The 27,018-nt window shown below is 53.2% G+C and overlaps 1 protein-coding gene across 1 annotated transcript; it reads left to right on the forward strand.

The window, feature by feature from the left end:
• KDM5B (lysine demethylase 5B) lies at positions 3,678 to 26,899 on the forward strand (the record flags this gene model as incomplete). Its single annotated transcript, XM_021377021.1, is given in 26 exon segments — positions 3,678 to 3,755; positions 4,289 to 4,411; positions 4,817 to 4,987; positions 7,409 to 7,543; positions 8,109 to 8,202; positions 8,739 to 8,842; positions 9,331 to 9,489; positions 10,097 to 10,216; positions 10,622 to 10,780; positions 11,232 to 11,413; positions 12,125 to 12,287; positions 13,268 to 13,387; positions 13,931 to 14,125; positions 14,395 to 14,576; positions 15,133 to 15,257; positions 15,565 to 15,715; positions 17,464 to 17,578; positions 18,526 to 18,881; positions 19,778 to 19,916; positions 20,509 to 20,688; positions 21,148 to 21,306; positions 21,625 to 22,110; positions 23,932 to 24,043; positions 24,767 to 24,921; positions 25,379 to 25,711; positions 25,985 to 26,899. Coding segments are annotated over 26 exon segments (4,434 nt in total), but the record flags the coding sequence as incomplete, so codon positions are not given.

The following is a 27,018-nucleotide window of genomic DNA, read 5'->3' on the forward strand; positions in this document are numbered from 1 at the left end:
CGTGAGTACGGAGAAGGGCGGCTGCAACTCCCGAGTAACCTGAAGTGTGCCCTGATAAAAGGAAGGAAATCTGCATGCGTGTGCCTGGAACCCTGAAGGAACTGGCTCTGCACTTCTCTTACGTTACCAGCTCATCTTCCAGCGGATCTCACAGCGCTGGGAAACTTGGAGAGGAGTTTTGTGCTCCTGGCTTTAAGTTCTCAGGGTGTACGGGCCATTCGCTGCGCGGGGTGGGCAGGGCTGGCATCGGTTCTGTTGGTTTCCGTGGGTCAGTTGTGATCTGAGGGCTGTAAACTAATTGAGTGTGTGTCAGGATTCTAATTACAATCGTCGTTATTCTGCAAAATTGATAACGCGCTGAAGGAATCGCGGATTATTTCGGCTATTAATGAGGAATTATGGGGAAGGATGGGTTTTAATGGGCTTTCAGAACCTCAACCAATGATTACCATGGAAGGGTCTGGAAGGACGATAGAAACGACCTCATGCAGATCGCGGGGTCGTGGGGGTAAGTCGTTGTGGGGTGATCCCGACTGCCTCACCTGGGCCCTGGATGTGATGAAACAGGAACCTCCCACGGGGGGGACTCAGGGTGAGGTTTTACCTTTAGGAACAAAGGGGCTGAGATCAGAGCCAGAGGGAGTGGGGCTTGTAGGGAAACGGCGCCAGCCTCGTGGGGAGCAGCGCGGTGCCGGTGCTGGCCGAGCTGGTGAGCGGGGCAGGGAGCAGGGACGGTGCTGAGGAGGGCACTGCAGCCAGAGCTGTGTGCTCCTTGGAGGATTTTAAAGAGCTCCAACGACGAGCGCGGGCGTGGAGATGTGCCGAGCCGTTCTGTGGGGGGAATGCAGTGCGAGCGTAGCGCAGCCGGAGCGGTGAAACCTGAAGCACTTCTGGGCTGGGAGGGCCGCGCCTGGTGGACAAGGATGCGCTACCAACTCTGCTCCAGCCCGGAGCTGATCTGCATTTAAAATCCCTCCTCCTCGGCTGATAGGTTTCCATTTATACAGAAAAATAAAATGGTTTCCATTGAAGTGAGCGCTTCTGCTGAGAGCTGTGGCAGCCTCAGGTGCTGGAGGTGCGGGTGGAGCGGCACGGCACCCATCCCTGCACCCGCCCCAATAGCGGAGCCTGGGAAGGTCAGAGAAGCCTGCTCAGTGGTGTCCCCTGTCTTTAGTTCTCAGGGCATCGGGAAGAAGGAGCATTGTGGCGGTGGTGGCGGCGCAGCGCTGCCAGTGATGTATTTCCTGCACTTGGGAAATGCTGAAAACTTTCCCAAGGAGTGTGCTTGGAGAACCACGAGAGATCCTTGCCTGGAATCGGTCCCTTCCAGCACGGAGCTCCGGGTGCTCGATCCGTGCCACTCGAGAACCATTGTGCTGCCCGGAGCTTTCGTTGCTCTCCATGTTTGGAACTGGCATGGAAACTCCTGAGTCTGGAGAGCTGCTCGGTGCTGCAAGCTCCTCGCTTGGCAGCGATTCTTCTGGTGCGAAGGATTTGCGATTTGGTTTTCCGTTGTTAATCTGCAGTCCATAACAGAGCCCGGTTTGATCTCCAACGAGAAAGCCCCGAGGAGCTCGTCTCACCGAGGAGCTCGTCTCACCGAGGAGCTCGTCTCACCGAGGAGCTCGTCTCACCGAGGAGCTCTGCCGCCAGCACTGCCTGCTCCCAGGGCCCTGTCTGCGGAGCACCAGCTCCAAGCAGGTCACGGGGGGATTAGTTCCCTCCTGACGCGAGCTTTGCGGGTGACCCCTGGCCCCGCTGCGGTGATGAACGGCGCAGATCGGTTTTGCAGGGGTTCTCTGATGATCCAGGGGTCCTGTGCGTGTTATTGGTACGTGCATGAAAACACGCACCCAAAGCGAACCTACGGAAACACGGAGCGCGCTGCCTTCCTCCGCCAGCAGTCACGTCACACCTTTGCAAAGGGATTGGGAACAAAGAATGTAGGTCATGTGTGCGGGGTGGGCATCCCGGCAAGCAGAGAAGTGCTGTGTTAACTGAAGGAACGCGTGTTTCTATGGCAGGAATTGCTGAGATGTTCTTTTGGATCCTACTACGATGCTGTCTAGCAAAATAATGGAAGTGATGTGTCTTTTTTTTTTTTTTTTTTGTCTGACGTGGGAAAGATTGCATCTAAATGCTGCTTGCGATTTTCAAACAATGCCAAAGAAGTAGGAGAGGCTTCAGAACAAAATCCAGAGGAGGATCTTTACTTCCAGCACTGGAAAGCTGCTTGTGTGTAGGGGAGCAAAAGGATACGAGCTGTGTATGGAGAGGCGTCGTGAGCATTGTGTCCATGAAGCACTTGGGGACAGCTCCTTGGGCAGAAGGCAGACGAGGTTTCTGAGTAATAAGGACTGAGGTGGGACGGGGGAGAAGGAAAATTGAAACTCGGCTGCGGAGCAGCTCACTGGAAGCAGCGGTGACGCCGCGGCTGCTTGGCTCGGGGTCTGCGTGCTGCGCTGCTGGGCCGGGCTGCGGGGCTGCGTCCTGACCTGCGGGTATGGAGCTGGTTCTGCAGTGAGAGCTGTGGACGTGTTCCCGGAGCCCCAGGACAATGGTGTGGGTTGCAGGGACCTGTGGTCCCCCGCCATGCAGCGTGCAGGGCAGCACGGCCCCATGCACTGAGCAGCTCGCGCACCAAGCGGCGCGGTTCCCGAGGGCTCTGCCCGGCGGCTGGTAAGCCTGCAGGCTGGCGGGAGCGCGGGGCTTTCCTTGGTCAGACCTGAGCTTCTGTGGGTGGGTGTTCTGCAAACAAAGCAGAGTCGATAACAGCAGGGCTGATCTCATCCAGCTGTGTGAGAGCACTGGGGGTGGGAGAGCAGCCTCAGCGCTGTGGGGCGGCGATGATGGAGGAGCACACGCGCTGCGTCCGGAGCTGACCGTCCTCAGTAGCGCGTCACCTTGACCCGCTGCTGTCATCCAGCTCCCGGTTTTAATCCCAACCTTGCTTAGCTGTGATGCACCAAAAACGCTTGCAGGATCCCACGTCTTGTTACTGACCTGGGGTTGGTTCTGCTTCCCGTGTGTTTAACAAGACACGTGGCTGCGAGGCCTTTGCCCTTCGGGTTTGCGCGCGCTCTGTGACTCCCACATCCCTGCTGGGCTCTGCTGCTGTTCCTGGCGCGGCAGGTCTCTGCCTCCCGCATTGCTCATGGCTGCTGTGGCACTGGTTCTCATATCCCTGCTAAAACAAGGAGCACGCAGCTGCTGACACGGGCGCGTCTCTGCTGAATGCGTGGCAGGCATCGAGGACACGCGCGTCGTCCCGGTGCAGAGCTGTCCCGTCTCACGCCGCCATCAGCAGCGCTGCGCCCGTTATCTTCATTCCGTAATGAGTGATAATCAGATTGCTTTATAACTAATAAATTACTGTCAAGTTCAGATCAAATCTAACGCAGTTCAGCGAAGCCGCGCGGTGCCAAACCGACGGCACGTGGTAGATGTCAGAGATCTGACAGATAAAATCGCTTTGTAGTCGTATTTACAAATAACGCTGGCGGTTTGCAGGGGTTTGGTTTCGGTGCTGATGATCAGCTTTAATTGCTCACGCTCCGGCTGCTCCTGGGTGTTTGCAAACCAGGAATTAAGAAGTGCGAGCTCTCCTGCCTCGTGGCGCGGGGCCGTGCCGCGCGGCTCCGCTCTGCCCTGTTGATGAGGCACTTCTGTTTTCCCAGGACTGGCAGCCTCCGTTTGCGTGCGATGTTGACAAGCTCCACTTCACGCCGCGGATCCAGCGGCTCAATGAGCTGGAGGTAAGCTGCAAAGCCGCGCTGCCCTCGCTTTTTTTTTTTCCCCTTTCTTGAATTGTGTTTCTCCGTGGGCTGCCCCTGAGCTCTGTGTGACTTCAGCCAACAGCATTTGGTACCTCTGCGCATCAGCTCTGAGTTAACACTCAGAAATCCTTGTGTTCCAGCAATTAGACAGAGGCATACCAGCCATTAAAGTGAAATTAATGCTCGTTAAAGGCACACGATTCCACGTGTAAGTGGTTGAACTCAAATTCCCAAGCACCATACATTTTCTGCCTGCGTTTTGCACACGTACAGCATCTTTTAAGAGCAGAAGAAACGACGGACGTAGAGAGTGCTTTAAAAATAATGAGAAACGATTAGAAAATGTGGTTGGAATCTGTTTGCAAGCACTTCCATTCACTGCTCACGTGCGCTCAGGCTGGAGGAAGGCAGCGCTGGCAGGGGCGGGCAGGCAGCAGGGGCTGCAGCTTCACCAGCACTGGGGGAGGAAACGTGGCCCGTGCTCGGCGTGCCGCTCACTTGTTGCTTTCCAGGCCCAGACCCGCGTGAAGCTGAACTTCCTGGACCAGATCGCAAAGTTCTGGGAGCTCCAGGGATGTACGCTGAAAATTCCGCACGTGGAGAGGAAGATCTTGGATTTATTTCAGCTTAACAGAGTAAGGCTGCGAGAACGGGGAACTCTGCTGAGGACGATGTTGTGTTATTGTAGCTTTCAGGATTTGGGGCTGTATCTAGGCTGGAAATGTGTTACTTTATCTAAGCCGACTGAGATAATGTGACAAGATCATAGGAGATGTTACTGTGGGAGTTTTCACCTCAGCACGGGGATGGGATGAGATGTTCAGCTCTTCTTTAGTTGAACTTGGAAACAAACTGGTCAGGAGCAAACTTGTGCTTAACTGGAGCAAGGCAGGGATTCACCGCCCCCCAGGGATGTTGCTCTCCACTTCTTTACACGTAGGGTGGTTCTTATTTGCTTGGTTCTGAGCCTATTTCGTAGGAAACATTCCAGTGAGAGGAATTCAGCGTTAAACCTGGAACCCTTTTGTTCTCTCTTTCAGCTAGTTGCAGAAGAAGGAGGATTCGATGTTGTTTGCAAAGAGAGGAAATGGACCAAAATAGCCACTAGGATGGGATTTGCTCCTGGCAAGGCCGTGGGTTCGCACATCCGCGCGCATTACGAGCGCATTCTCTATCCCTACAACTTATTCCAGTCTGGAGCCAGCCTGCTGGTAAGCTGTGTTGTGTCTAACTCAACTCCTATGAACGTAGGAGCCAGCCTGTTAATTTTGTATGGACGGAATCTTTGCAACGCCCGCGTTTCGTGCTCTGCAGCTGCAGTTGGTAACGTGCAGTCTGTGGTGGTGAAGCAAGCCAGGTAGCGAGCCACAGGCAAACTTGTCATCGAGAGTAATTTTTTTTAGAGTTGCTGCTAAGTGGGATTCTTCAAGGTAACCTCGTAGTGACCAACTGGAATGCAGCCTCTATGCTTCCTCTCTGCGGCGTACAGAACCCCCCAGTGACGACCAGCCGTACCTGCAGTAATGGTGTTAGTGCCGTTTCTCAAATGCAAAGTAGAGTTCTGTGCACAGATCAGAGGGGTGCAGGTCCCTCTCTGATGGGACAGCAGCGCTGTGGGTCTGTGTCCCCTGTACTGAGAGTGACCGAGGCTGTGCCAGAGCGTGGGGACTCGGTGGCAGCGAGGAGGCAGCGCAGCATCGGGAGCAGGGTGACCTGAGTTCTTCAGAGCTTACATCTTCATCCTTCTTGCTTAACGTTCGGCCGCAGAAACAAAATTCAGGGTTGAAAACCCGAAACAGGTTGCGTTTGCCGACATTTTTATTTATTTAAAACGCCCTTAACATTATGTTCTCTTTTAGAGAGAGGAGCACTGAACTCTAAGTAATAAAGGCCGTAATCTTGCTGCAGGCGTAGCTCCTTCTGCAGCAATGAAGCAGCTCCTTTTGTACTGAGCTACCAGGACGAAAGAGGGGTTTGGTGCTGGGGGAGCGCGGTGCTGCCGGGCTCTGCAGGGAGCAGCTCCGTGCTGCAGAGCCCTCGGAGCACGGAACCCGTGCAGGTCTGGACATTGGTGGGTGCAGGGTAGGAACAGAACCAAGCTGACAACAAAATCTTTGTGCTAGGGAGAATGCTGTGTCAGAAATGTTGTGTCCGCTCTCAGATGTGTCCATGTGAAAATTTTCCCTCCTGACAATGTCGTCTTCCAGCTCAGCTGGTTTTGCAATACATTGTTTGAGAAAGCATCTCCAATGAGATTCTGCTCAGCTTTCTTCCATCTATTCTCAGTAACTGGTGCTTTCCCAGTTGCTTCTCATGGAGGTGTTCGTTTCCCTGTATGCCAGCTCGGTGCTTTACTGGGAGTCTCAGCATCTGCTTTTTGTCTTGGGAGAGGATACAGCCATGGGATGCACCAGCTGTCAGGGTCAGGCGCCTGGTTCCTCCTGGTGCTGCCCAGCACAGCTTCCAGGAGAAGCCCTGCACAGCTGCCCCTGTCCATCTGCAGCAGGTCGGCGCCGGCGCTCACTGTTCTTCTCTTGGTTGGTGGTAGCTGCAGTGCTCAATTCCTTCTCTCTGCAAAAACAAAGCTAAGGAATGGCGTCCCTTCCTCTGAAGGCTGTGCCGTAACCTAAATCTCATCCAGACCTGATTCACCTTCCTAAAAAGGCTCTGCTGGCCGAGAGGGAAGTGCCGAGAGATGGCAGCTGGTGGCCCTTGGTAGAGGCACGTGCCTGCAGCTTACCGTGCTGGTCAGAGGAGTTCTCATTTGTAAGACAGCGCTTCGTGCCCTCAGTTGTACCTACACGAAGCAGAAGCTCAAGGAGCTGCCATTTCGTGCTGCTGCTTTGCCTTCTGGTGGCTGAGGCACTGGGAAATGTTTCTACTTAAACAGTTGTTGAAAGCATAGTATGTAGGAGATGTCTTGTGGGCTTTCCCATTGTTGAGAAGTGCTTTCTTTGCTTGGACGCTCTGCTGAAATGAGGCACGTTACGCTACTTGCTGCTTTCTTTCCGTGTTTCATCCTTGCTTTGTTTAGGAAAAGCTGTTTGCCTTCTAGATATTTGCTTTCAAGGATCGTATGTCCTCAGTTACCAGAAGGAGGAGAAGCTTTAGTGAAGGTTCAGGTTTCACGTGGGGATGTAATTGGAGGAACCAGAGCTTAGAAGGGTCGTTAAATCCAGCAGCGTTCTGCCTGGCGTGGCATTGCCTCCTTTTCCGTTCACTCCTTTTCATCTCTCTCCTGCTTGTCTTCTGATGCACCCCTTTTCCCTCTCTTCCCTCCCCACCTCTGTCTGTAATTAGTTTCTCAAAGTCTGATTCCCTGTGCTGTCAGCAGAGGCTCCGTCCCGGTGCGGCCCAGCAGTTCTGTTGCTGTGCTGGGGGCTGCAGCTCGGGGCCACGAGTGGTTTTGGCACTGGGAAGCGTGGTTCCCGTTGCTGGGCAGGAAGAAGGGATTTTGAAACCGGTTCACAACGGTAACGTTAGAATTGTCACAAATACTGTTTCTGTTAACTCAGCGTAGTAAATACTAAGGCCCATTCTGCATTCTCTCACACGAGCCAGGAAATTGCTCCACACCAAGTTTCTAATAGGAGCAGGGGCAGAAGTGAGGCAATCCGATTGTGTCTCCGCAGTGTCTGCAGAAGCCGGATCTCGCCAGTGACACGAAGGACAAGGAGTACAAGCCCCACGACATCCCGCAGAGGCAGTCGGTGCCACCCTCCGAGAGCTGCCCTCCTGCACGCCGAGCAAAGCGCCTGCGGGCGGAGGTGAGGTGCTGAGTCTGGTGCCCAGCCTGGTGCTGAGCCCGGTGCTGAGCCGGCGTGGAGGCGTCACCCAGGGAGCGCTGCCCCAGGGGTTCATGGCACAGAGCATTTAGTGCAGCTGTGCGAGTTCTGTATCTCCCCGGTCACTGAACCATGGGATGGTTTGGGCTTGGGCTTGGGTTTGGGTTTGTGCTGGGCTGGAGCTGAGGTGCTGCAGTCCCAGCCCTGTGCTGCGGGCAGGGCAGCTCCCATCGCAGCGGCTGCTCCCAGCCCGCCCTGCCCTCCAGGGAGGGGGCACCCGGATGCGTGCCGATAGGAAATGGAGGTTTATATTGGTGAAACAGACGTAAATATTTGTAACTGCACGACTTGTGTGGTACCTGGAAAAGGAAAAGAAGAAAAACCAAAACCAGTGCTTGTGTTGGGAGCTCGGGGGGGCTGCGTCCCTGGGCGAGCAGCGCTGAGTTCGAGGGGCAGCAAAGGTTTTGGCAAAGCCAAAGTGTTCTATTCCAGGACGTTATTGATTTGTTCATTGTTGTTCTCTTCATTCCCTTTTTCTCTTCATCAGGCAACCAGCATTAAAACTGAATCCGATTCTCCAGAGGCCAGGACACACAACCTGAGACGCAGGATGGGCTGCGCGCCTCCGAAGAGTGAGAACGGTGAGCGGGCACACGGCGACGAGCCCTGGCCGTGCTCAAACTCGGTTCGAGGTCGGGCTTGAATTCAGCAGCTGGAATGATCCTAAGTGTTTAAAAAAAAAAAAAAAAAAAAAAGCTTTTGATCACTTTCAAAATGGAATTTATGGCAAAAGTCGTTTTCTGGCTTTGAAATCTTTTGTTTTGTGAACGGCTGAGCTTTCTTGAAGAAAAGAATTCTGCTTTTTAAAGCACTGCCATAGCAATAGCTGTGGCTTGTGGTGGTGTGCTCCCTTTGTGGACGGTGCTGGCTCACGTGGGCGCTGCTGGCGTTTGGAAGCTGCCTTGATGCAACCAAGCAGTTTGTGTCAGTGCTTCGTGTCCCTCCTGAAATGAGGCAGCTCAGCGCAGCCTGCAGCAGGGAAACAGAGAGCCCTGTGCAAAAAGCCAACATCCCGTGGCAATCTGAACAAGTAGTAACAAACAGAATAGATAATAACCGGCGACGCTGAGCGTTCAACGTTTCATAATGGCTTTTTTTTCTTTTCCTGTTGCACCAGAAAAGGAAACGTACAGCGCAGTGAAACTTGCTGAGAAGAGAGAGCACGCGGGGGAGCAGGAGAAGGACAAATCCAAGGCCCGGCCCAAAAAACCGACCAGTGCTGTGAGTAGGCCCCGCGCTCCCGGGGCTCACAGGGGCTGCTGGGTTTCCCTGGGGTGCGTGGTGACGTTTCCAGTCACTTATATCAGAATAAAAACTTGTGTTTTTGGATCGCATGGTTGAAACAAAGCAGCGTCTGTGCCTGGTGGAGTAAAGCTGCTCGCAAAGTTTCGGGCTGCCGCGAAGCTGGAGGGAGCAGCAGAGATGAGTTTCACCACCTCCAGGTCACGTAACTTGCTGATCTGGAATTCTCCTGCCTGCTGAATTGTGTGAGAAAAAGAACATGGAAGAGCCGGCAGCTTCTGTAGTCCTCTTAAATTTGGGAGGCAGGCTGTGTGAACTCTTCAAAGACATAATGTGTTGCGTACGCTTGTCTGGCTTCACTGCAGAGAGCCACTAGCAATGAGCTTTGCTAACTGGCACAGGGGACGTAGCGAGCGAGCTGCTCTTTGGCCATCACTTACCCTCAGTACTCACATTTTTTGTTGCAGGTGGATTTGTATGTGTGCCTCTTATGTGGCAGTGGTAACGATGAGGACCGCCTCCTGTTGTGTGATGGCTGTGATGACAGTTACCATACTTTTTGTTTAATTCCACCCCTTCATGATGTTCCCAAAGGGGACTGGAGGTGCCCCCAGTGTTTGGCTCAGGTAATTCGACAAACGGTGCAAGACAGCCTGAAAATTGTTTCTGTTCTGGACAGGGGCCCGGGGATTGCAAACAGCATTTGTTATCACATAGCTGTGCAGAGAAGTGATGGAGGATGAACGTAAAACGAAGCCCAGGTGTGCTGCGGGTTGTGTAGCTGTCACTTGATGCTTTGCGACCCAAGTCTGCTGTGCGTTAACACAGCTGAAATTCCAAAGAACCCTTTGGATTTTAACGGGTGCCTTCCTTTTGTTTTTAAAACTGGACTCTCGCCATATGCTTCAGTGTGGAAGCTTTTGCTTTTTTTTTTTTTTCTTAGCTGTATTAGAGGAAGAAGAAATGATGACGTTGCCATGTTGACTCAGTCGTGTTTGTACACACGCACCTATAAGTTCTGTGGCTTGGTGAGCTCAGGAGAGCAGAGGGTCGGGGTGCTCCTGGCTGCTCCTTCTGGCTGCTCCTGGGCTCTGTGTCCTGAGGCAGACGTTCCATTTGGGTCCGCCTGCCTGCCCCTATCGCATCGGGGAGTCCTAGCCCACCTGTGTAAAATCAAAGTGCAGATTGTCTTCTAGTAACATCTGACAGAAATAATTACCTGTGTGATTGCAGGAGTGCAATAAGCCTCAAGAAGCATTTGGTTTTGAGCAAGCAGCACGAGACTACACGCTCCGCACGTTTGGGGAAATGGCAGATGCCTTCAAGTCCGACTATTTTAACATGCCAGTCCACGTACGTTCACGTTTTCATCCTGATGCCATAATGCAGTTTTAATTCTCTGTGCTTATTTTAAACATGGAACTGGAGGGGCGGGGGGGAGAGGAGGGGAATGCTGGCTGTGAACGGGAAGAATTGCCAGATCACAGGTCCTTGGTTTTGCCGGTGGTTTTGAGGAGTTAGGATCTTGGTGGCATCGTGGTTTTCTGTTCCACTGGCTGCTTATTCTTTCACTTGTGAGAAAATGTCTGCGAGGAGAGGACGCTCTCCAGCTCCATGCGTTGCTGAGACCCCAGGGGCACGGCGCGTCCTGGCTGCAGCCGCGCTGTGGCTCGGGGGAGCTGTGAGCTGGAGGAGGTTCCTGCTGTGCTGGCTTTACCTGCCCTCTGTGAGTTACATCCTCCTCTTTCTCATTCCTAGATGGTCCCCACCGAGCTGGTTGAGAAAGAATTCTGGAGACTCGTTAGCACCATTGAAGAGGATGTCACCGTGGAGTACGGAGCTGATATCGCTTCGAAAGAGTTTGGCAGTGGGTTCCCAGTTAGAGATGGGAAATTTAAAGTGAGACCAGAAGAGGAGGTGGGTCTGTATTAGTTCACTGTGTACGTTTGTATCAGCTCTTACTTCAATAAGTCACTTTGGTTCAAAGCAAAATAATGGAACTGGTCTGCAAAGTGTTTGCTTTGTGTATCGGGTGTAGTGCTTGAAGAAGAGAATTACCTCAGTTTTGCAGAAATAAAACACCCAGTGATCGCACACTAAAAGCCACGGGTTTACCATAGATGTTAATAAATAACTTTGAGATTAAAAAAAAAAACAAAAAACAACCTCATTTTAACATAGCAGGTCAGATAAGGTTTCTGAAAAGAATCAAGACAACGGAGGTTTTGTTCCTTGCTGGGTTGAGCCGTCCCTGGCGTTGTTCAGCAGGGAACCGTGCTTTTCTTCTCGTGCTCTTCTGGCAGTCGCACCTCCTTGGTTTTTTCACTTCACGTTTGTTAAACTTGTGACTGCTCCGTTCAATTTTCAGGAATACCTCGACAGTGGCTGGAATTTGAACAACATGCCCGTGATGGAGCAGTCCGTTCTCGCTCACATCACCGCCGATATATGTGGAATGAAATTACCCTGGCTGTACGTGGGAATGTGCTTTTCTTCGTTCTGCTGGCATATTGAAGACCACTGGAGCTATTCCATTAACTACCTGCACTGGTGAGTGTGAGGGATGAGCTCAGCCTGAGGAGCAGTCTCCTGTTGGTTCACCCTTCCCTTTTTTAATCGGCAAACTGGAGCCAGGCTGGCAGAGCTGGAGGGAGCCGTGCGGTTCCATCGCCGCAGCCTTAGACTTGGCACGCTGCTCGCTGTGCTGGAGCAAGTGGTCGTATTCTGGGAGGGGACATCCGTTCCCAGCTTTTAAAGCGATCTTGAAATGAGAGACGCAGCGAGCACCCCATCGGATGTTTTATTATGCTCGGTGTGAAGCTAGAAATCATGCAAGTTCTAAAAACCACTTAGCTTCAACTCACGGTCCTGGGGTCCCGCCTGCTTTTGTCTCTCAGACCTTTGTTTCTCCATCTCCTCTCCTCTTCGAGTGCAGAGCCCTGGTCTCAGTATCCTGGCTGAAGTTTGGCACAGCTCTAACCGCTGTCACCCGCTGCTTGGCACGCAGCAAGGAGCGGAATCCTTGGTGACCCACTTCTTTTTTTTTCCACAATAATTTAAATCTGCTCCGAAATGTGGGCGGTGAAGAACATAGGGTCTGGAGGAGGGACCTGCATAAATTGTGAGGATTCAGGGGAGCACCTAATCCTTATGTTCCTTCCTGGTGATAGACCCTTCTCTTGACGTGGTGTATTCAAGCAGGAGACGGAAAATGTGTCTTACAAGGTTGTTCACCTTTAACTTTTTTCCATACTCTTGCAGGGGAGAGCCAAAGACGTGGTATGGGGCCCCCGGGTACGCAGCAGAACAGCTGGAGGATGTGATGAAGAAGCTTGCTCCAGAGCTGTTTGAATCTCAGCCAGACCTCTTGCACCAACTTGTCACCATCATGAACCCCAATACTTTGATGGCCCACGGAGTGCCTGTATGTTGTTGGGCTCCTGTGCTGCTCCCCCTGACTCAGCCCTCTTTCATTTGCACTGAATTCCACTCTAAGTTTGATAATGGAAATGACTTTTATTACAGAGATACTGGGGTTGTTCCCACGTGTGTTGTATCTTCCTTGTCTAGTGCAGTGTGCCCATGTGAACGGGTGGGCAATGGGATCATTGCTTTGGGAACTGCTTGGCAAACTCTTCTCTGGAGCTCCACCTCAATGTCGTGTATTCCTGCATCTCAGAGGGAGGCAATGGCAGGAGCTCCTGGTTTGCCTGTTTAATCAGACCCTTGGTCTGATTTCCGCCATGGAATTTCTGTCACGGGGCCAAAACCTGTTCTTCCTTTTCATGTCATCCACATCCTCTTATTTTTCCCGGATAAGTTCTCAGCTGTTTCAAAACATTTCTCATCGGTTTCCATCATATTCTCATGGGAACTGTGTCCCTTCACAACTGGAACAGGTTTTGACTAGCTGCCCTTGGGGCTTAAGGAAAATGTAGAAAAAGTGGCACAATTTGTGGGGTCTGTTGAGCTTTGATAGCGTCCAAAATGTAAAGGTGCAGGAAGAGCCTCCTGCTCCCATGCAGGTTGGCTGCCACTGGAAGTATTTGATGTACAGCAGTGTACAAACTCCTGGGTCTGTTCCAAATTTCTCTTCCCTTTCAGCTGCTGTTGCAGGGAATCTCACCCGTGCTTTACCCATGTCGCTGTCACAGAGCAAACCGGGTGCAGCAGGCACAGAGGGCTGGCCTGGGACGGCTCGGGTGCACGTGTGGCTGCAGGAATGCCATTGCTTCCTGGGCTGTCCGTGCTGAGTTACTGATTGCCAGTCATTAGCTCCTGGGCTTATCTGCTAAAGCAATAGGAAGTTACTGTAGAAATTACTGGGAACTGGAAATCTTTATTCTCTTCACAGCGTTTAGTTCTGTTTGGCTTTGACCTGGTGGTGTCTGTGTTTTGTCCTAGGTGTATCGGACCAATCAGTGTGCTGGAGAGTTTGTGATCACCTTTCCAAGAGCTTATCACAGCGGCTTCAATCAGGGTTTTAATTTTGCTGAAGCTGTGAACTTCTGCACCGTGGATTGGGTGCGTTCCAAAACCAACTTTATAAAGCGTGCAGTTCCAAAACTCTCTCTAGCTGTTGTACAGCCCATGTGTTAGTGCTGAGGCGTGAACCTGGTCCCCAGGTCAGGAGGAGCGTGTTCTGGAGGGGCGGGTGCACTGAGCTGTGGCTGTCTCTGCTTCCCCAGGTTCCATCTGCAGCTGCACGCCGGGGCTGGCGCTGCCTCAGCCTCTGTGCATGGCTTCAGCTCCGGGCCCTCCGAGGCCGCTGTGATGCGGTGGTGGAGCCGGCCCTCGCTGCGGTCTCTTGCAGGCAGCGGGGTCTCCCCCTGCCCCCAGCTGAGCAGCCCGCACCCATCATCCATCTGTGAGCAGCCCCGCTTCGCAGGGACGCGCCGGGGGTCTCGCTGCCTCCTGTGTTGTGAGCGGAGTTAGGGGTGTTGCCGCTAGAAGGGTTTCTCTCGGCCTTTCCTTCGGTAGTTTTCGCTTAGTGGCATAAAACATCAGCATTGAAACGTGCTGTTCACCAAGAACTCTGTGTTCACGTTGGGATTTCTGTCACTGCAGCTGCCCTTGGGTCGCCAGTGTATCGAGCACTACCGCCTGCTGAGCCGCTACTGCGTGTTCTCCCATGATGAGATGATCTGCAAAATGGCCTCCAAGGCCGACGTCCTTGACGTCGTGGTGGCATCGACTGTTCAGAAGGACATGGCCATTATGATTGATGACGAGAAGATGCTGCGTGAGAAGGTTCAGAAGCTGGTGAGTGGTGGCAATGCTGCAATGGATTGGGGCAGTGCTGAGGGAGCCGCCGTGTGTCTCGAGCCGTCTGCCCCTCGGCGCTGGCCGCGCGTCTCTTTGGAAGGAGCGTGTTCGTTCTCTGAGTAGTTTAGAATAGCTGATTTACGTTCACCAAGATTTCTGCCTGCCTGATTTTAGTATCCCATTTCTCAATGTTGCTGTTCACTCCATACGTTCAGCTTCTGATGCTGCAGCTGGGAATGCCCACCTGTTTGTTCTCACTTCTGCAGGGAGTGACGGACTCGGAGCGGGTGGCTTTCGAGCTGTTCCCCGATGACGAGCGGCAGTGCTACAAGTGCAAAACCACTTGTTTCATGTCTGCCGTGTACTGCCCCTGCAAGCCCGGGTTGCTGGTGTGCCTGTATCACGTGGAGGATCTTTGTTCCTGCCCTACCTACAAGTACAAGCTGGGGTAAGCGTTGGGTGGCGAATAACAGCGTGTTCTGGAGGCATTTCCTATGGCTGCTCAGCGCCGTGGTGCCTGTGCTGTGTCAGTGCTGCTCCCTGAGTTCTGTCCCTGACAGTCCTTTGCAAACAGTGCTCTCAAAACAAAGTGCCTTTTTTGTGCTGGTGCACAAAGACGCTTTCTGTTCAGCGTTCAACCCTTGCTCTATAATGGCAGAAATTACTGAACAAATTAATTTGCTGTTTTGATTTATAGCAGCAAGGTCATCTTCGCCTACATTACTTCCAGTCCTTGCGGAGTAACCTTTGCTTTGCCTTTGTCAGCTTTCCTTCCTGCTGTCTTCTTTTTTTCCTGCTGTTTCTTACATCGTGGCCCCGTACAAATGCCCCCCGTGTGCTTTCTGTGCAGCTGTGTGACTGCAGTGGGTTGGGTGGAGCACGCTGCGGTTGCAGGTCTCAACTGTGAGCCCCGTGGTGCGTGGCGGATCCCTGCTGCGCTGTGCGGGCAGCGTGCCCTGCTGCCCTGTGTCTGCTGCAGAGTTTGAGCCCCGTGCTTCCCGCAGGTACCGCTACACTCTGGAGGAGCTCTATCCAATGATGAATGCACTGAAGATGCGCGCGGAGTCGTACAACGAGTGGGCTTCCAACGTTAACGAAGCCTTGGAAGCAAAAATCAGCAATAAAAGAAGTAAGTGTCTTACCTCTTGTCTGCAGCACGCTCTTTGGAAATAGCAGTTTTGAAGTTTTTGATTTTGGAACCTTTGCAACTTCTGTCATCTGCGACAACCAAGAAAGATCATATTAAACTTCATGGTTTAGAGTAAATATTTCAGCTCTCGTTTACCCAGAAGTTATGCAAGAAGATTGTGAATCGCTGCTTTCATTCAAAGCATAAGTGAAGTTGAAATATATTGGATGTGTTGCACTGTTCCACCTCACTGTTTAAAATCCGTCACGGAGGGAGACTTGTGCTAACGCAGTGTCTTCCCCAAAAGGTCTCATCAGTTTTAAGGCTTTGATAGAAGAATCAGAAATGAAGAAGTTCCCGGACAACGACCTGCTGCGGCACCTCCGCCTGGTCACGCAGGACGCCGACAAATGTGCCTCGGTTGCACAGCAGCTTCTTAATGGCAAAAGACAAACCAGGTAAACGTTGTTATATGTTAGCAGCAGAAACTGAGCCCGTGGTGAGCGACAGACAGCAGTGTCCTGAAAGACTGGAAAATAAAAGGAATCTCTTTGTCTTCTCATGGGAACCATCTTCACCAGGGAGGTTCAGCTTTCCTTCACGTGAACCATCCAGAGCTCCCAGTCTGCTCCTCCCTGGTTGGCAGCTGGGCAGTTAATTCCTTCTGTCATTGCCTGGAAGCAGAAAGTGGTGCTGATGCTTTTAGGTGGAGCAGCTCCCACCGAGATGCAGTGCAGGTGTCCCTGTGCCACGGGGACTGGGAGCTGCTGGGGCTGCCTGTGTCACTGCGTTCATTACTCTTCTCCTTATGGAGAACTGCAGCGTCTTACCCTGAGTTGGTGATGGTGGGACTGCTGTCTGAGAGCAATGAGGAACACTTGCTCTTTCTTTGGCAGCACTTACATTAAATCTTCTAGACAGGTTGTTTCTTGGTGGAATTTGAAGGAAGGGCGTTGTTTGGGGAATGCCTTCCTTGTGAACTGGGTATGTGGCCTCCTGCTCCTGCCAGTTAAAAGGAATCAGAAATCCAGAAGGGCACGGCCCGCTCTCCTGACTGCGTGTGGCCGATGGCTCAGCTGTTGTCTCAGGAATCCCAGGTTGCCACCTTCCATTGCAGATCCTCCTCTCAGACCTGCAGTGACTGCATCTACCCTTGTGGGATGGCAGGTTTTTAACAGAGCCTTGTTGTTTTGTATACTTAGGGCAATATTTCTCAACTCCAACAATCCAATAGCGTGAATACTTCAGGGCAGGCTCTTTCCCTTTTGCCCATCGTGGCAGTTTTCAGCTGTCTGCAGCTTTGAGCACGGTGGTGTTTGTCAGAGCAGCTGCTCCTGTCCCGGTTCGAGTGCACGCGCGCGGTTTGTGCGTGTTCCCTTCCACAGGAACAGAGCAGGACCTGGAAGCGCCCGTGTTGTACCTGGGATGTATTACGTCCTCACATTCAGACCACTGTGGATGTTGGAAGTGCCGGTGCTATCTTCCACGTCCCTCAGAGATACCTGTTTTAACACAGAGCAGCAAATTTCAACTTACTTTACAGCGTTCCCGTTGCAGTTTACGTCCTGCTGGGGCATTGTTTTCCTCGTTAATTTAAACAACACATTGTGGGTTCAGCTGCAGCCAGCATTGTGAAGAGATTTCTTTCCCCTCCTGCTCGTACTGGCTTGGCACCAGAGAGCTTTTTAATGCTAGCTGATGTGGTAGCACGTAGCAGCTGCTCGTGTGATACAGCGCATTTAGGTAAAAATGAAAATGATGATTTCAGCGCAGAGAGGATTTTTGAGAAGGGCCCGTACGACCTGTGGATGTAAAACCCATTCAGAGCTGGGATTTGCTCTCTCGGTGTGGGCACGGGGAGAGCTTCCTACAATAGCAATTGCAACAGAACTGAATGGTTCACCCACAATTGCTTTGTGTTCTGGAAAGAGGTCAGAGTTGGTTCTGTAATAACTAGTGCTCTGCCCAGGCTGAGGAGCCGCTCCAGAAAACTGTTTAATGTGAAAGAGAGTTCTCACCAGTAGTTCATTCTGCTCTCACTAACTCGAGTTTCCCCACGCATGCAAGCCCCAGGCTGCTGGACGCCTCCGGGTGTGACATGGCATGGGAGCTAAGTCCAATTCACAAGAAATCAGAAGCAGATTTTGGAGTAGGTTAGATCTGGATGTCGTGGCGTCTGACGAGGTTTAATTGCGTGTAATTGCAGGTACCGCTCCGGAGGAGGGAAATGCCAAAACCAGCTGACTGTGAACGAGCTGCGGCTGTTTGTGAGGCAGCTCTACGCCCTGCCCTGCGTGCTCAGCCAGACACCGCTGCTGAAGGTAACGTGGGCTGTGGGAGGAACGCAGCGCTGTGTCCGAGATTCACCCCGTGGAGCTGTTTGTGCCAGGGATGAAAGCTGGCGGGCGTGCTGTGACAATGGCTGCTGGAGCTTTGTGGGGCCTGCAATATGGGGTCAGATATCGTAGGGTTCTGCGTGTGTTTTCTTTGTTCATAGCACTGTCGCTCTGAAGTTATCTAATTATTTAAAAAGCAGAAATCCAGAAATACCAGAATCCAAAGGGTTCCTCTGCATCTGGCGTTCCTGAGCAGGGCAGGGTCAGACTCGCGCGGTCGCAGTGTTCCTCTGTATTCTCAGCAACCCTGAAGCAGGAGGTGAAGTCGCAGCCGAGCAGTGGAAGGCTCCAGTTCAAGCACTGGGGCTGCTCAGCGCCTGTTCCCAGGCACTCGGCCGTGGTGAAAAGACCGCAGCATAAAAGTGTTCGTGTAGCCAAACAGGGAAGAAGCATGATTGCTTTTAGAAAGAAAAAGGAGAATAAAGGCAATTCCAGCGAGAGGACTCATATAAACGCCTGAGCTACTGACGATTGATCTGCGGTTTGAGGTGTCTCGAAAGGCTTTGTTTCCATTGTGGAATTGCACTGATGTTCTTCAGGCTTCATAAACATCCCAGAACAAAGCCAGGACGCGGCGCTGCTGGAGCTCTTCGTTTCCCTTCAGAGCCTTTTGCTGCTCAGTCTGGCTCCTGTCTCGTTTCTCACTCGCTGTGCCCTCGAGTTGTTGCTCTGCGGGAGCTGCTCGTCCCGTGCACTGAGGGCACAGCACTGAAGTTTTCCAAACGCCATCATCATTTGCTGTGCACGTTGTGTGCGTGGCAATGGGGTGTTTGCCTGCAAATTTAAACTAAATGTTTAAGGTTGCACTTAAATGAGTAAGAGATCTGGCAGCCTGGTTTCTTCCGTTTCATCGATGCCTTTGTGTGTTACAGGATCTTCTTGATCGCGTGGAAGCTTTTCAACAGCAAAGCCAAAAACTGCTGTCTGAGGAAATGCCGAGTGCTGCGGAGCTCCAGGAGCTCCTGGATGTCAGCTTTGACTTTGACGTCGATTTGCCCCAACTTGCTGAACTGCGGGTGCGGCTGGAGCAGGCCCGCTGGCTGGAGGACGTGCAGATGGCTTCCTCGGATCAGAACTCTCTCACTCTCGACGATATGAGACGTCTCATAGACTCAGGTGTTGGCCTGGCTCCCTACCCGGCGGTGGAGAAGGCGATGGCAAAGCTGCAGGAGCTGCTGACTGTGTCCGAGCACTGGGATGACAAAGCCAGAAACCTGATAAAGGCCAGGTAGGAGCGGGACCTTTGTGTTGCTGTGTAAGATGAAAATCGCTGGCTTTGTTTCCGAAGGGGCTCCCTCTTGTTCATACAGCCCACAGCACACAGGCAGATGCTTGTGCCGTCCTGGAGGGGACGGAGATGGGGCCGAGTGGCACCAAGGAGTAGTGACATCAGAGCACAAAACTGGAGTAAGCTTGGTTTCACCCTCCAGAATGGAGATGAAGCTGAGTTTGTTCCTTTTTAAAAGATAAGAATCCAACTGAAATCCTAAAGAGTCAGAGAGTCATTAAGTGTGGCAATTGAGGCACGGGCTCCATTGCTAGTGCAGGACGAAGCCCTTCATTGCACGTGCTCACAACCTTCTACACCTGCACAACAGCCCCTTGGCCACGTGTCCCAGCCAGGTGCCTCGTGCGTGTTTACGTCTGCTGCAAGGAGCTGCCGAGCTTGTTTTCTCCTCCCGAGGTCTTCTGCTCCTCAAAGTGGGAATGTCTTTGCTTTCCCACAGTTAAGGTTGGAACAGACCCCTCAGGTCGTGCATTCCAACCACCAGCCCAGCACCACGTATCCCACCTGTGACGTTTACAGTCACAGAGTCGTGTCGTTATCTGCTTTCTTGAGCTTCGCATGCGGAATCTCACAGCTGATTCTGCTTTGGGGTTTGGTGCCTCGGAGCACCAAGGCTCTGTCCTTCAGAAGTTGGTGAATGTTGCATCTCCCTCAGCCCAAACGCGTGGATACGTTCAGAACAGCCAGCAGATCGCTCCCTGTTAGCGTTCCCAGCAGGGGCCTTCAGCACGCAAACAAACGTTTCTGGGGACTCTCCCCGCGTTACTGGTGCCCCGCTGCTCCGTGAGCTCAGCTGGTTGTGCTGCTTTACACTCGGAGCTGTTTTCCATGCCCAGGCCGCGGCAGTCGCTGAGCAGCCTCGTGGCGGCAGTGAAGGAGATAGAGGAGATCCCCGCCTACCTGCCCAGCGGCGCGGCGCTGAAGGACGCGGTGCAGAAGGCCCAGGACTGGCTGCAGGAGGTGGAAGCTTTGCAGGTGCGTCAGCGGAGCCGCGGGCTTCTCGGTGGGTGGAGGGAGCTGCAGTCAGGTTGCTGCTGCTGCTGCGTGGTGCTGCGCGATGGGCGCTGCCTGCCCTGCTGCCCAGCACCGTGCACCGTGCTCTGATGGGCCCCGTTACAGCTAAGGCACCACGTATTCCCTTGTCCTGGTTTAGCAGCGAGCCCTGACCGGACATGCTGACGTTTTCAGGTCAATGCAACCTGAACTGGGATTTGAATAGAAACTTCTTTTGAAATCTTATTTTATTAAAAACAAACAAACAAAAAAACCCAACCTTCTTAGGCATTAAATTCTTTGAAGGACCAAAGCGCGTTCCAGGTTCACTCACTTTTGTTTGAGGCTGCCCTGGGTTCTGAGGTTCTGGCTGCTGGGTCTGGAGACGTGTCCGCCCGGCAGGCGGCTGCGGGCCCGCGCTGAGACGTGCTGCTGGCAGCTCTGCACTGCGCGTCTGCAGCGCCTGTTGTGGCAGCCAGCTCCGTGCTGCCGGGCTCCACGTGGTGCTCTGCCTTCGGTGCGGTGCATCGAGCTCCTTCAGCGCGTGGAGCATTCCCCGATTTGTAACCCCCAGGCTGGAGGGCGCGTGCCCGTCCTGGACACGCTGGTGGAGCTGGTGACGAGGGGCCGGTCGATCCCGGTGCACCTGGACTACCTGCCGCGGCTCGAGTCCTTGGTGGCGGAGGTGCAGGCGTGGAAGGAGTGTGCAGCCAGCACGTTTCTGTGCGAGAACTCCCCGTACTCTCTCCTGGAGGTAAGGGAGCTCTGCTCCGCACGACAACGCTGTTCAGAGCGCGGCGAAAGCGCATCCAGGTTGGGGGGTAAACTCACCAAGTAGCGGGAGATGTTACGTATTGCCGATCTGAAATTGGTTGCGTTGAGCTGTGCTGCTCGTTTTAAACATGGTGAGGATGCAGCTGTACTCAGTGTACTTCTGAGCCTGAGAATCCTGCACCACAGCGACGTTTCTCACTAGGAGTATAGGAATACTGACACGTCTGTGGCACAGAATTACAAAGTGCATCGTGGAGGGTGGGCCCATACTCCTCAATTTTCTGCCTTCCAGCTTCCCCCTGTTCTCAGCTGACCTCTCCCTGGACCCCAGATCTGTGGTGGATCAGGGATTCCTGATCCAGGTGGTTGCACGTGGCAATATGAGAGCACGGTGAATGCACTCGGAATGTTGCCTACATTCTGCTTTTCTGCCCGCTAGGTGCTGTGCCCCCGCTGTGATATTGGGGTGCTGGGTCTGAAAAGAAAGCAGAAGAAGCTGAAGGAGCCAGTGCCGAGCGGGAAGAAGAAGAGCACCAGGCTGGAGAGCCTGGGTGACTTAGAAAGAGCTCTGTCTGAGAGCAAAGACACTGCCTCTGCGGTAAGCACTTCGGGTTTTCTTGACCCGGAGTTTCTTCTGAGTTCTTGGAACCCGTTTGCGTTGGCTGTCATTATTTTTGCAAGGGGATGAGCTTTGTGTCTCCGGTCCTGATGAGAAAACTGAAGTTGAAATCTCATCGTTGTACGTCCTCATTGCTTCCCTTCGAGCGCTGAAAGCTCCGAGGGGAGGGGAGCAGGGACGGGAGCGCGTCAGACACGGGAGCTGCGCACCAACGCCTGCTTCCGAGCGTGCCCGTGCAGAGTTCCTCGTGAGCAGGGCTCTTGGAAATTACATCCCTCATTTCTCCTCCGCTTCCAGATGGCGACGCTCGGGGAAGCGCGGCTCAAGGAGATGGAAGCGCTGCGCTCACTCCGGGCAGCGAACGAAGGGAAGGTGCTGTGCAGCGAAGAGGACGCGGAGCTGAAGGTCTGCCTGTGCCAGAAGGAGCCGGCTGCCCCCATGATCCAGTGTGAGCTCTGCAGGGGCTTCTTCCACACGGGCTGCGTTTCCGTGCCCCACGCCTTGCAGGGACCCCGCGTGTGGCTCTGTCCTCACTGCCGCCGCTCGGAAAAGCCGCCTCTGGAAAAAATCCTGCCACTGCTGGCCTCCCTGCAGCGCATCCGCGTGCGGCTTCCCGAGGGGGATGCCCTACGGTACATGATAGAGAGAACTGTGAACTGGCAGCACAGAGCGCAACAAATGTTATATTCAGGGAACCTAAAACTTCTACAAGACAAAGTTGGCTCAGGATTGCTGTACAACAGGTGGCAGAGCGCTGCGGGCCAGCTGCCGGAGACAAACAAGGTGAGGCTGAGTGCCCCGGGCTGTCCTGGCTGCGGGTGGGACGTGGTCAGCAGGAGCAGCCTGTAACACCTTCTGCTTTTTGGGTGCGTTGAATCTGCTCGCAGACGCTGGCGAGACAGATTGCTTATGTTCTGCTTTACAGATAGAGAGAATTAGGGTTGTTAGCCAAGATGTGCGTGTCCTCCAGCGACAGCTCGCTGCTCCATCCTGCTGGAGTCCTGAGGACAATGGCTCCTGAAGGGCCTGTTCTTCCTTCTCCCTGCTTCTGGGCGCTGATGGGATGCTGCTGGTGGCAGTTGCTGAGCTATTGTTTCTAAGAGCTCTCAGTATTCGATGAGTCTTTGTGTTCTTTTCTTACAAGTGTTTGAATCTTAGAATTAGGAATGGAGGCACAAACCTTCCTGAGCTCCGAGCTCCACTCTCAGATCAGGTGGTTTTCAGCAGAGGGGCTTCATCCCTCCACCCCTCCGTGTCGCTTACGCTAAAACTCCCAGGCTGGACCTTGGCTAGCGCTGCCTTGAGTTGAGCTGCAGCGCTTCGGGTGGGATCCTGGGGGAGTTCGGGGCTTCCTCTGGTAAAGAGATCTGTCAGCAAAAAGAGCAGGGCAGTGCCAAGTGGGTGACAGTCCTAGTGTTCCTGAGATGATAAATGCAGGGAAGGAAAAAAAGCCTGGAACAAAAGATCTGTGCAGCATAAAGAATACAAACCACCTCAAGGTGACACGTGCTGTGGTTTCAGGTTTTGCCTGAGAAGCTTTACTTTTGCTCATCCAACCCCGGTGAGGGCAGCCTGTGTCTTTGTGCTTTCCTGCTCAGTTGTATCAAAGCAGGGATTGTGCTGCGCGTGCAGGAGCAGCAGTTGTGGCTGCTTGTTGTGTCCCTCGGCGGGACCAAGCTGGCAGCATTCACCAAACCCAAGCCCAACTGTAGAGAGTAAAGCTGTATCTGAAGCAACAAGAGAATCTTCTCTGGTAATTTAGGTTGGGAAGCATCTTTTCACTGGGCCGACTGGTACAGCTGAAAAAAGATTGCGGACACATCAAGTGGTGCCTGGGGCGGGATCAGAGGCAGCGCGGTTCCACCAGCACAGTTTTGTTAGCAGCACGGTGTGCACTGCCCGCTCTGCCCGGGGCTGGGGGCTGCTCAGCGCTGTCTGCAGGCAGAGCCCCCCAGGCCGTGCTGGGGCTGCGCTTCCAGAGCACGAGCAGCGCGGGAGCCCAGGCAGGAGCTCGGTGCGGCCGTGGGGGTCCGGCCCTTCTCAGGGCAAGCACTGAGCCAGAACCTCACTCTCCGTGGACGTTGAGTTTTCTTCTCTGGGTGACGTTCCTCGGTATCGTCCTCCTGTCCTGCAGCAGTGGTGCCTCCCAGCCCTGGGATGCTGCATGGAGGGGACAACGGGGCGTGAGAAACTACCCCGAATACCAGTTGTGAGAAGGGGGTTTAGAAAGGGGCTAGATGCTCAGAGCGAAGCTGGCTGCTCCTGGGAGAGGCTCGGGAAAGAGCTGTGCCAGCCGGGGGCGGCGGAGCTTAGGGGACCTGGAGGTGTCACTGCGGCCACGTGCTGCAGGGGGAGAAGCGCATGGGGACAGCGCACGGTCACTGCGCTGCAGCGTGTGCCAGCACCAGCTCCCAGCCCGGCCATGGCTGCTTGCTCCTGGTTCCAGGTTCAGGACGAAGGAGTTAGGAATCCTTTGCAGGAACGCAAGCCTCAAGCAACTGTAAGAGAAACGAGTTCTGACTTTTTATTTTGCAGCTATTTGACGCTTCAGACCGAAACGCGTAATGAAAATGCCTGTGCGTTGTGTTGTGTTTTGTTTTCTAGGTTTCTCAAACAATCGGAGCTATGTCATTCTCCATGCCTCATGACTGGGATAACAGAACCATATATTTACATTCTCCATTTTCTACAGGACAGCAATGCATCCCACTTCATGGTTCGTAATCTTCACTTTGATAGTTTTCTTTTTTTTTTTCTCTTTTCTTTTTCTCATGTGTTTGATGGAGGAGAGGCCCAGGTCCAGCCTTAGTTTGGTGTTTCCAAGTAGGCACAGCTCAGTCCGTAGTAATGTCACCCAGAACGTTGATTTGGTTCCACGTGGAACCATGCAGGGCGGTGCTGCCCGGCTGGGCTGTGCGGGAGCACGCTGCAGTTCAGTGCCACAAAGCTGTTACACGGGCAGTGACTGAGAGCTGCCCTGGCTGGGGCTGTTGCAGAAGCCCACGCTCGTTCTGTGGGGTGGGGATGGTGACCGTAGGGCAGGAGTTGGGTGCAAGGCTCATCCTCAGCTCTTCCTCCTCTCCTCTCGGCTTCACTTCTGAATTCCACTCTGTTCATCTCATCCACTCGTGCTGCAGTGAGAAGATCATGATGCTAACTTGTGTCTTCAGAGGAAGGAGAAGCTGCCGAGAACGATGGCAGCGCCTTATCTAGAGCTAGCACGAACTGCAGGCATGGGAGGATAAAGTCACAGCGCTGCTCAGTGACTTCTGTGGAAACCTTTAACTCTTTTTAACTCTGCTGTTAAAAACGAGCAGTGAAGAGGGAACAGATGAGAGCTGATTTGTTCAGTTGCAGATTTAAAAAGTCTTTCATGGGTTGTGTTCTTCTCATTGGTGCTGACATGGAGGGATTCCTTTTCTTCTCTCTTTGCTGGCAGTCGTTAGCACCGAGCTGGACGAGCTGATGATGGAAGCGCAGCTGCTGCAGGTTTCTCTGCCTGAAATTCAGGAGCTGTACCAGATCCTGTTCACAAAGCAGAGCCCCGCTCTGCAGACCGAGCAGAAGCCATCGGTCGGGCCGACCAACGACAAGGTGAGGGGTGAGGGGGGGCTGCGATGTGTGTGTGTGTGCTGCCACGGAACGATTCCCTTGTCCGAAAGCGGTGGAGAAGTTGATAACAAATGTGCACAGACCATCAGATGTCATCTGGGTCCGATGCATTTCTGCAGCTTGAATCTGGATTTTGTGATCCTCCTCTGTATTGTGAACACTTCTGTCCTCGTGTGAGCGGTGGTGATGTCCTAAGGGCCCTGCTGGCTGCCCCCGGGGTTCTGCGTGGACAGGAGATGAGAATCTCTTTTCTATAAACTCCCATTTAAGTGTGATCCCATCCTTTGCTCCCCTACTCATCACTCTCATGCCAAAAAGGCAGCGCTCCAGCAAACACTGTGTGCTTTTACTTGAGATTCCTCCTAAAGACGGGGTGTAGTATAAGGGAATCGTGTACGACAGCTATATCCTTAGCATCTGTCAAATACCTTTCCGACAGAACGAGTGCTGCCGGGGCAGGAAGGATGGAATTAGTTACATGGAGAGAAAACTGAAGCGCCGTTTCGAGAGAGAGAGCTTCTGTGATGAGAAGAGAGCGAGGGTAAGAAAAATGAGAACGCCCAAAAAGAAGAAACTGAAACTGAGTCACGCGAAGGATGTGTGCAGCAGCAAGATGGAGAGAGAGAGGGAGCGGGAGCGGCTCCTGGAGGCGCAGCGCAGCAGCGAGAGCCACCTGCATCCCTCCGACACGTCCTACTCCGAGCAGGAGGACTCCGAGGACGAGGACGCCATCTGCCCCGCAGTGACCTGTCTGCAGCCCGAGGGGGAGGAGGTGAGTGGGGGCTGCTGGTCTGCAAAGAGCGTGAGGCACTGAGGGGTCTGAGGCTGTCACAGCTCTGGGGTGGTCCTCCCCGAATTCCCCAGGAGCCGTGGGGAAGGGGAACGGGGCTGTGCGTGAGGTCAGCGGCGTGGGGCTGGGGAGGGGCAGGGAGGGGGTGAGCGGGCGCGTGTTCACCTCACGCTCCTGAAGTACGGGAGCGGAGCCCTGGAGCTCTGCTGTGTCCGTCCGTGCTGAAAACGGGAAATCGTGTCCATTCCTCACCAGGTGGACTGGGTCCAGTGCGACGGCAGCTGCAACCAGTGGTTCCACCAGGTGTGCGTGGGCATCTCCCCCGAAATGGCTGAGAAGGAGGACTACCTCTGCGCCAGCTGCGCCGGGAAGGACCCGCAGTGCCGGAAATAAAACTGCCCGCCAGGCGTTCAGGACTCGAGCAGAGAAAGCTCCCAGAGTTTTCCAGCAAAGCCGCAGGGGTTGGTTTGAGAACCAAGGTGCAAATGGTGCTACTTCTATCCTCACGGGATCATTTTCCAGAACTCGAAGCAATTTTTGACACTTTTGTATTTTCCCCTTGCTCTTTGTGGCTGTGGAGGTTGGTGGAGCTGGCTGTCACGGGGGGCCCTGCCGCCTCGGCCCGCATGGCACCGCTTGGCCTGGCGGTGCGGCCTGGTGCCTGTGGCTGGGGCCTGGCGGTGCGGCCTGGTGGCCAGGCCCGGTGTCGGTGCACACAGACCCGCACCACGTTTTCCCACACAGGCCTCTCCTGAGGGATCCCCGTTTTCTCTGTTAACTCTTTGGAGACTTTAGGTTTTGATTTTTGTTTTTTTGTTTTTTTTTTGTTTTGTTTTTTTCCCCCACTTTGTTTTTCGTAGATTTAGGTTTATTTATCTGAGCAATAACTTCTATGTCTGGTTTCAGCGACTGGGATGACAATGGGGGACGGCGCGTTGCTTTTTAGCGTTGGTTGATGTACAGAAAGCAAATGTTAGATCCTAGTGTCACTGACGGCCCCGTGATGTAGAAGACAAAAAAAAAAAAAGAAGAAAAAACTAAAAAAAAAAAAAAAAACTCTGTAAAGTAATTGCCACAGCTGTATTTTGGCTTTCTCCTTTTTTGGGTAGCTTGTATCAAACGTTGCAGTTTATATTGTGGAATAAACCCCCGGTTATGTTATAAAATTAAATGTTGGTGTTTTTAGAGAACTTCACGCGCAGTCTCATTTCCCTCGGTCCCAGCTTACACCAAAAGAAAGGAAAAAATCCATTCTTGTGCAAAGCGATCCCAGAATCGGGGCGGTTTCT

Source organism: Numida meleagris, chromosome 25 (assembly GCF_002078875.1).
Source record: "Numida meleagris isolate 19003 breed g44 Domestic line chromosome 25, NumMel1.0, whole genome shotgun sequence".
NCBI classification, from domain to species: Eukaryota; Metazoa; Chordata; class Aves; order Galliformes; family Numididae; genus Numida; species Numida meleagris.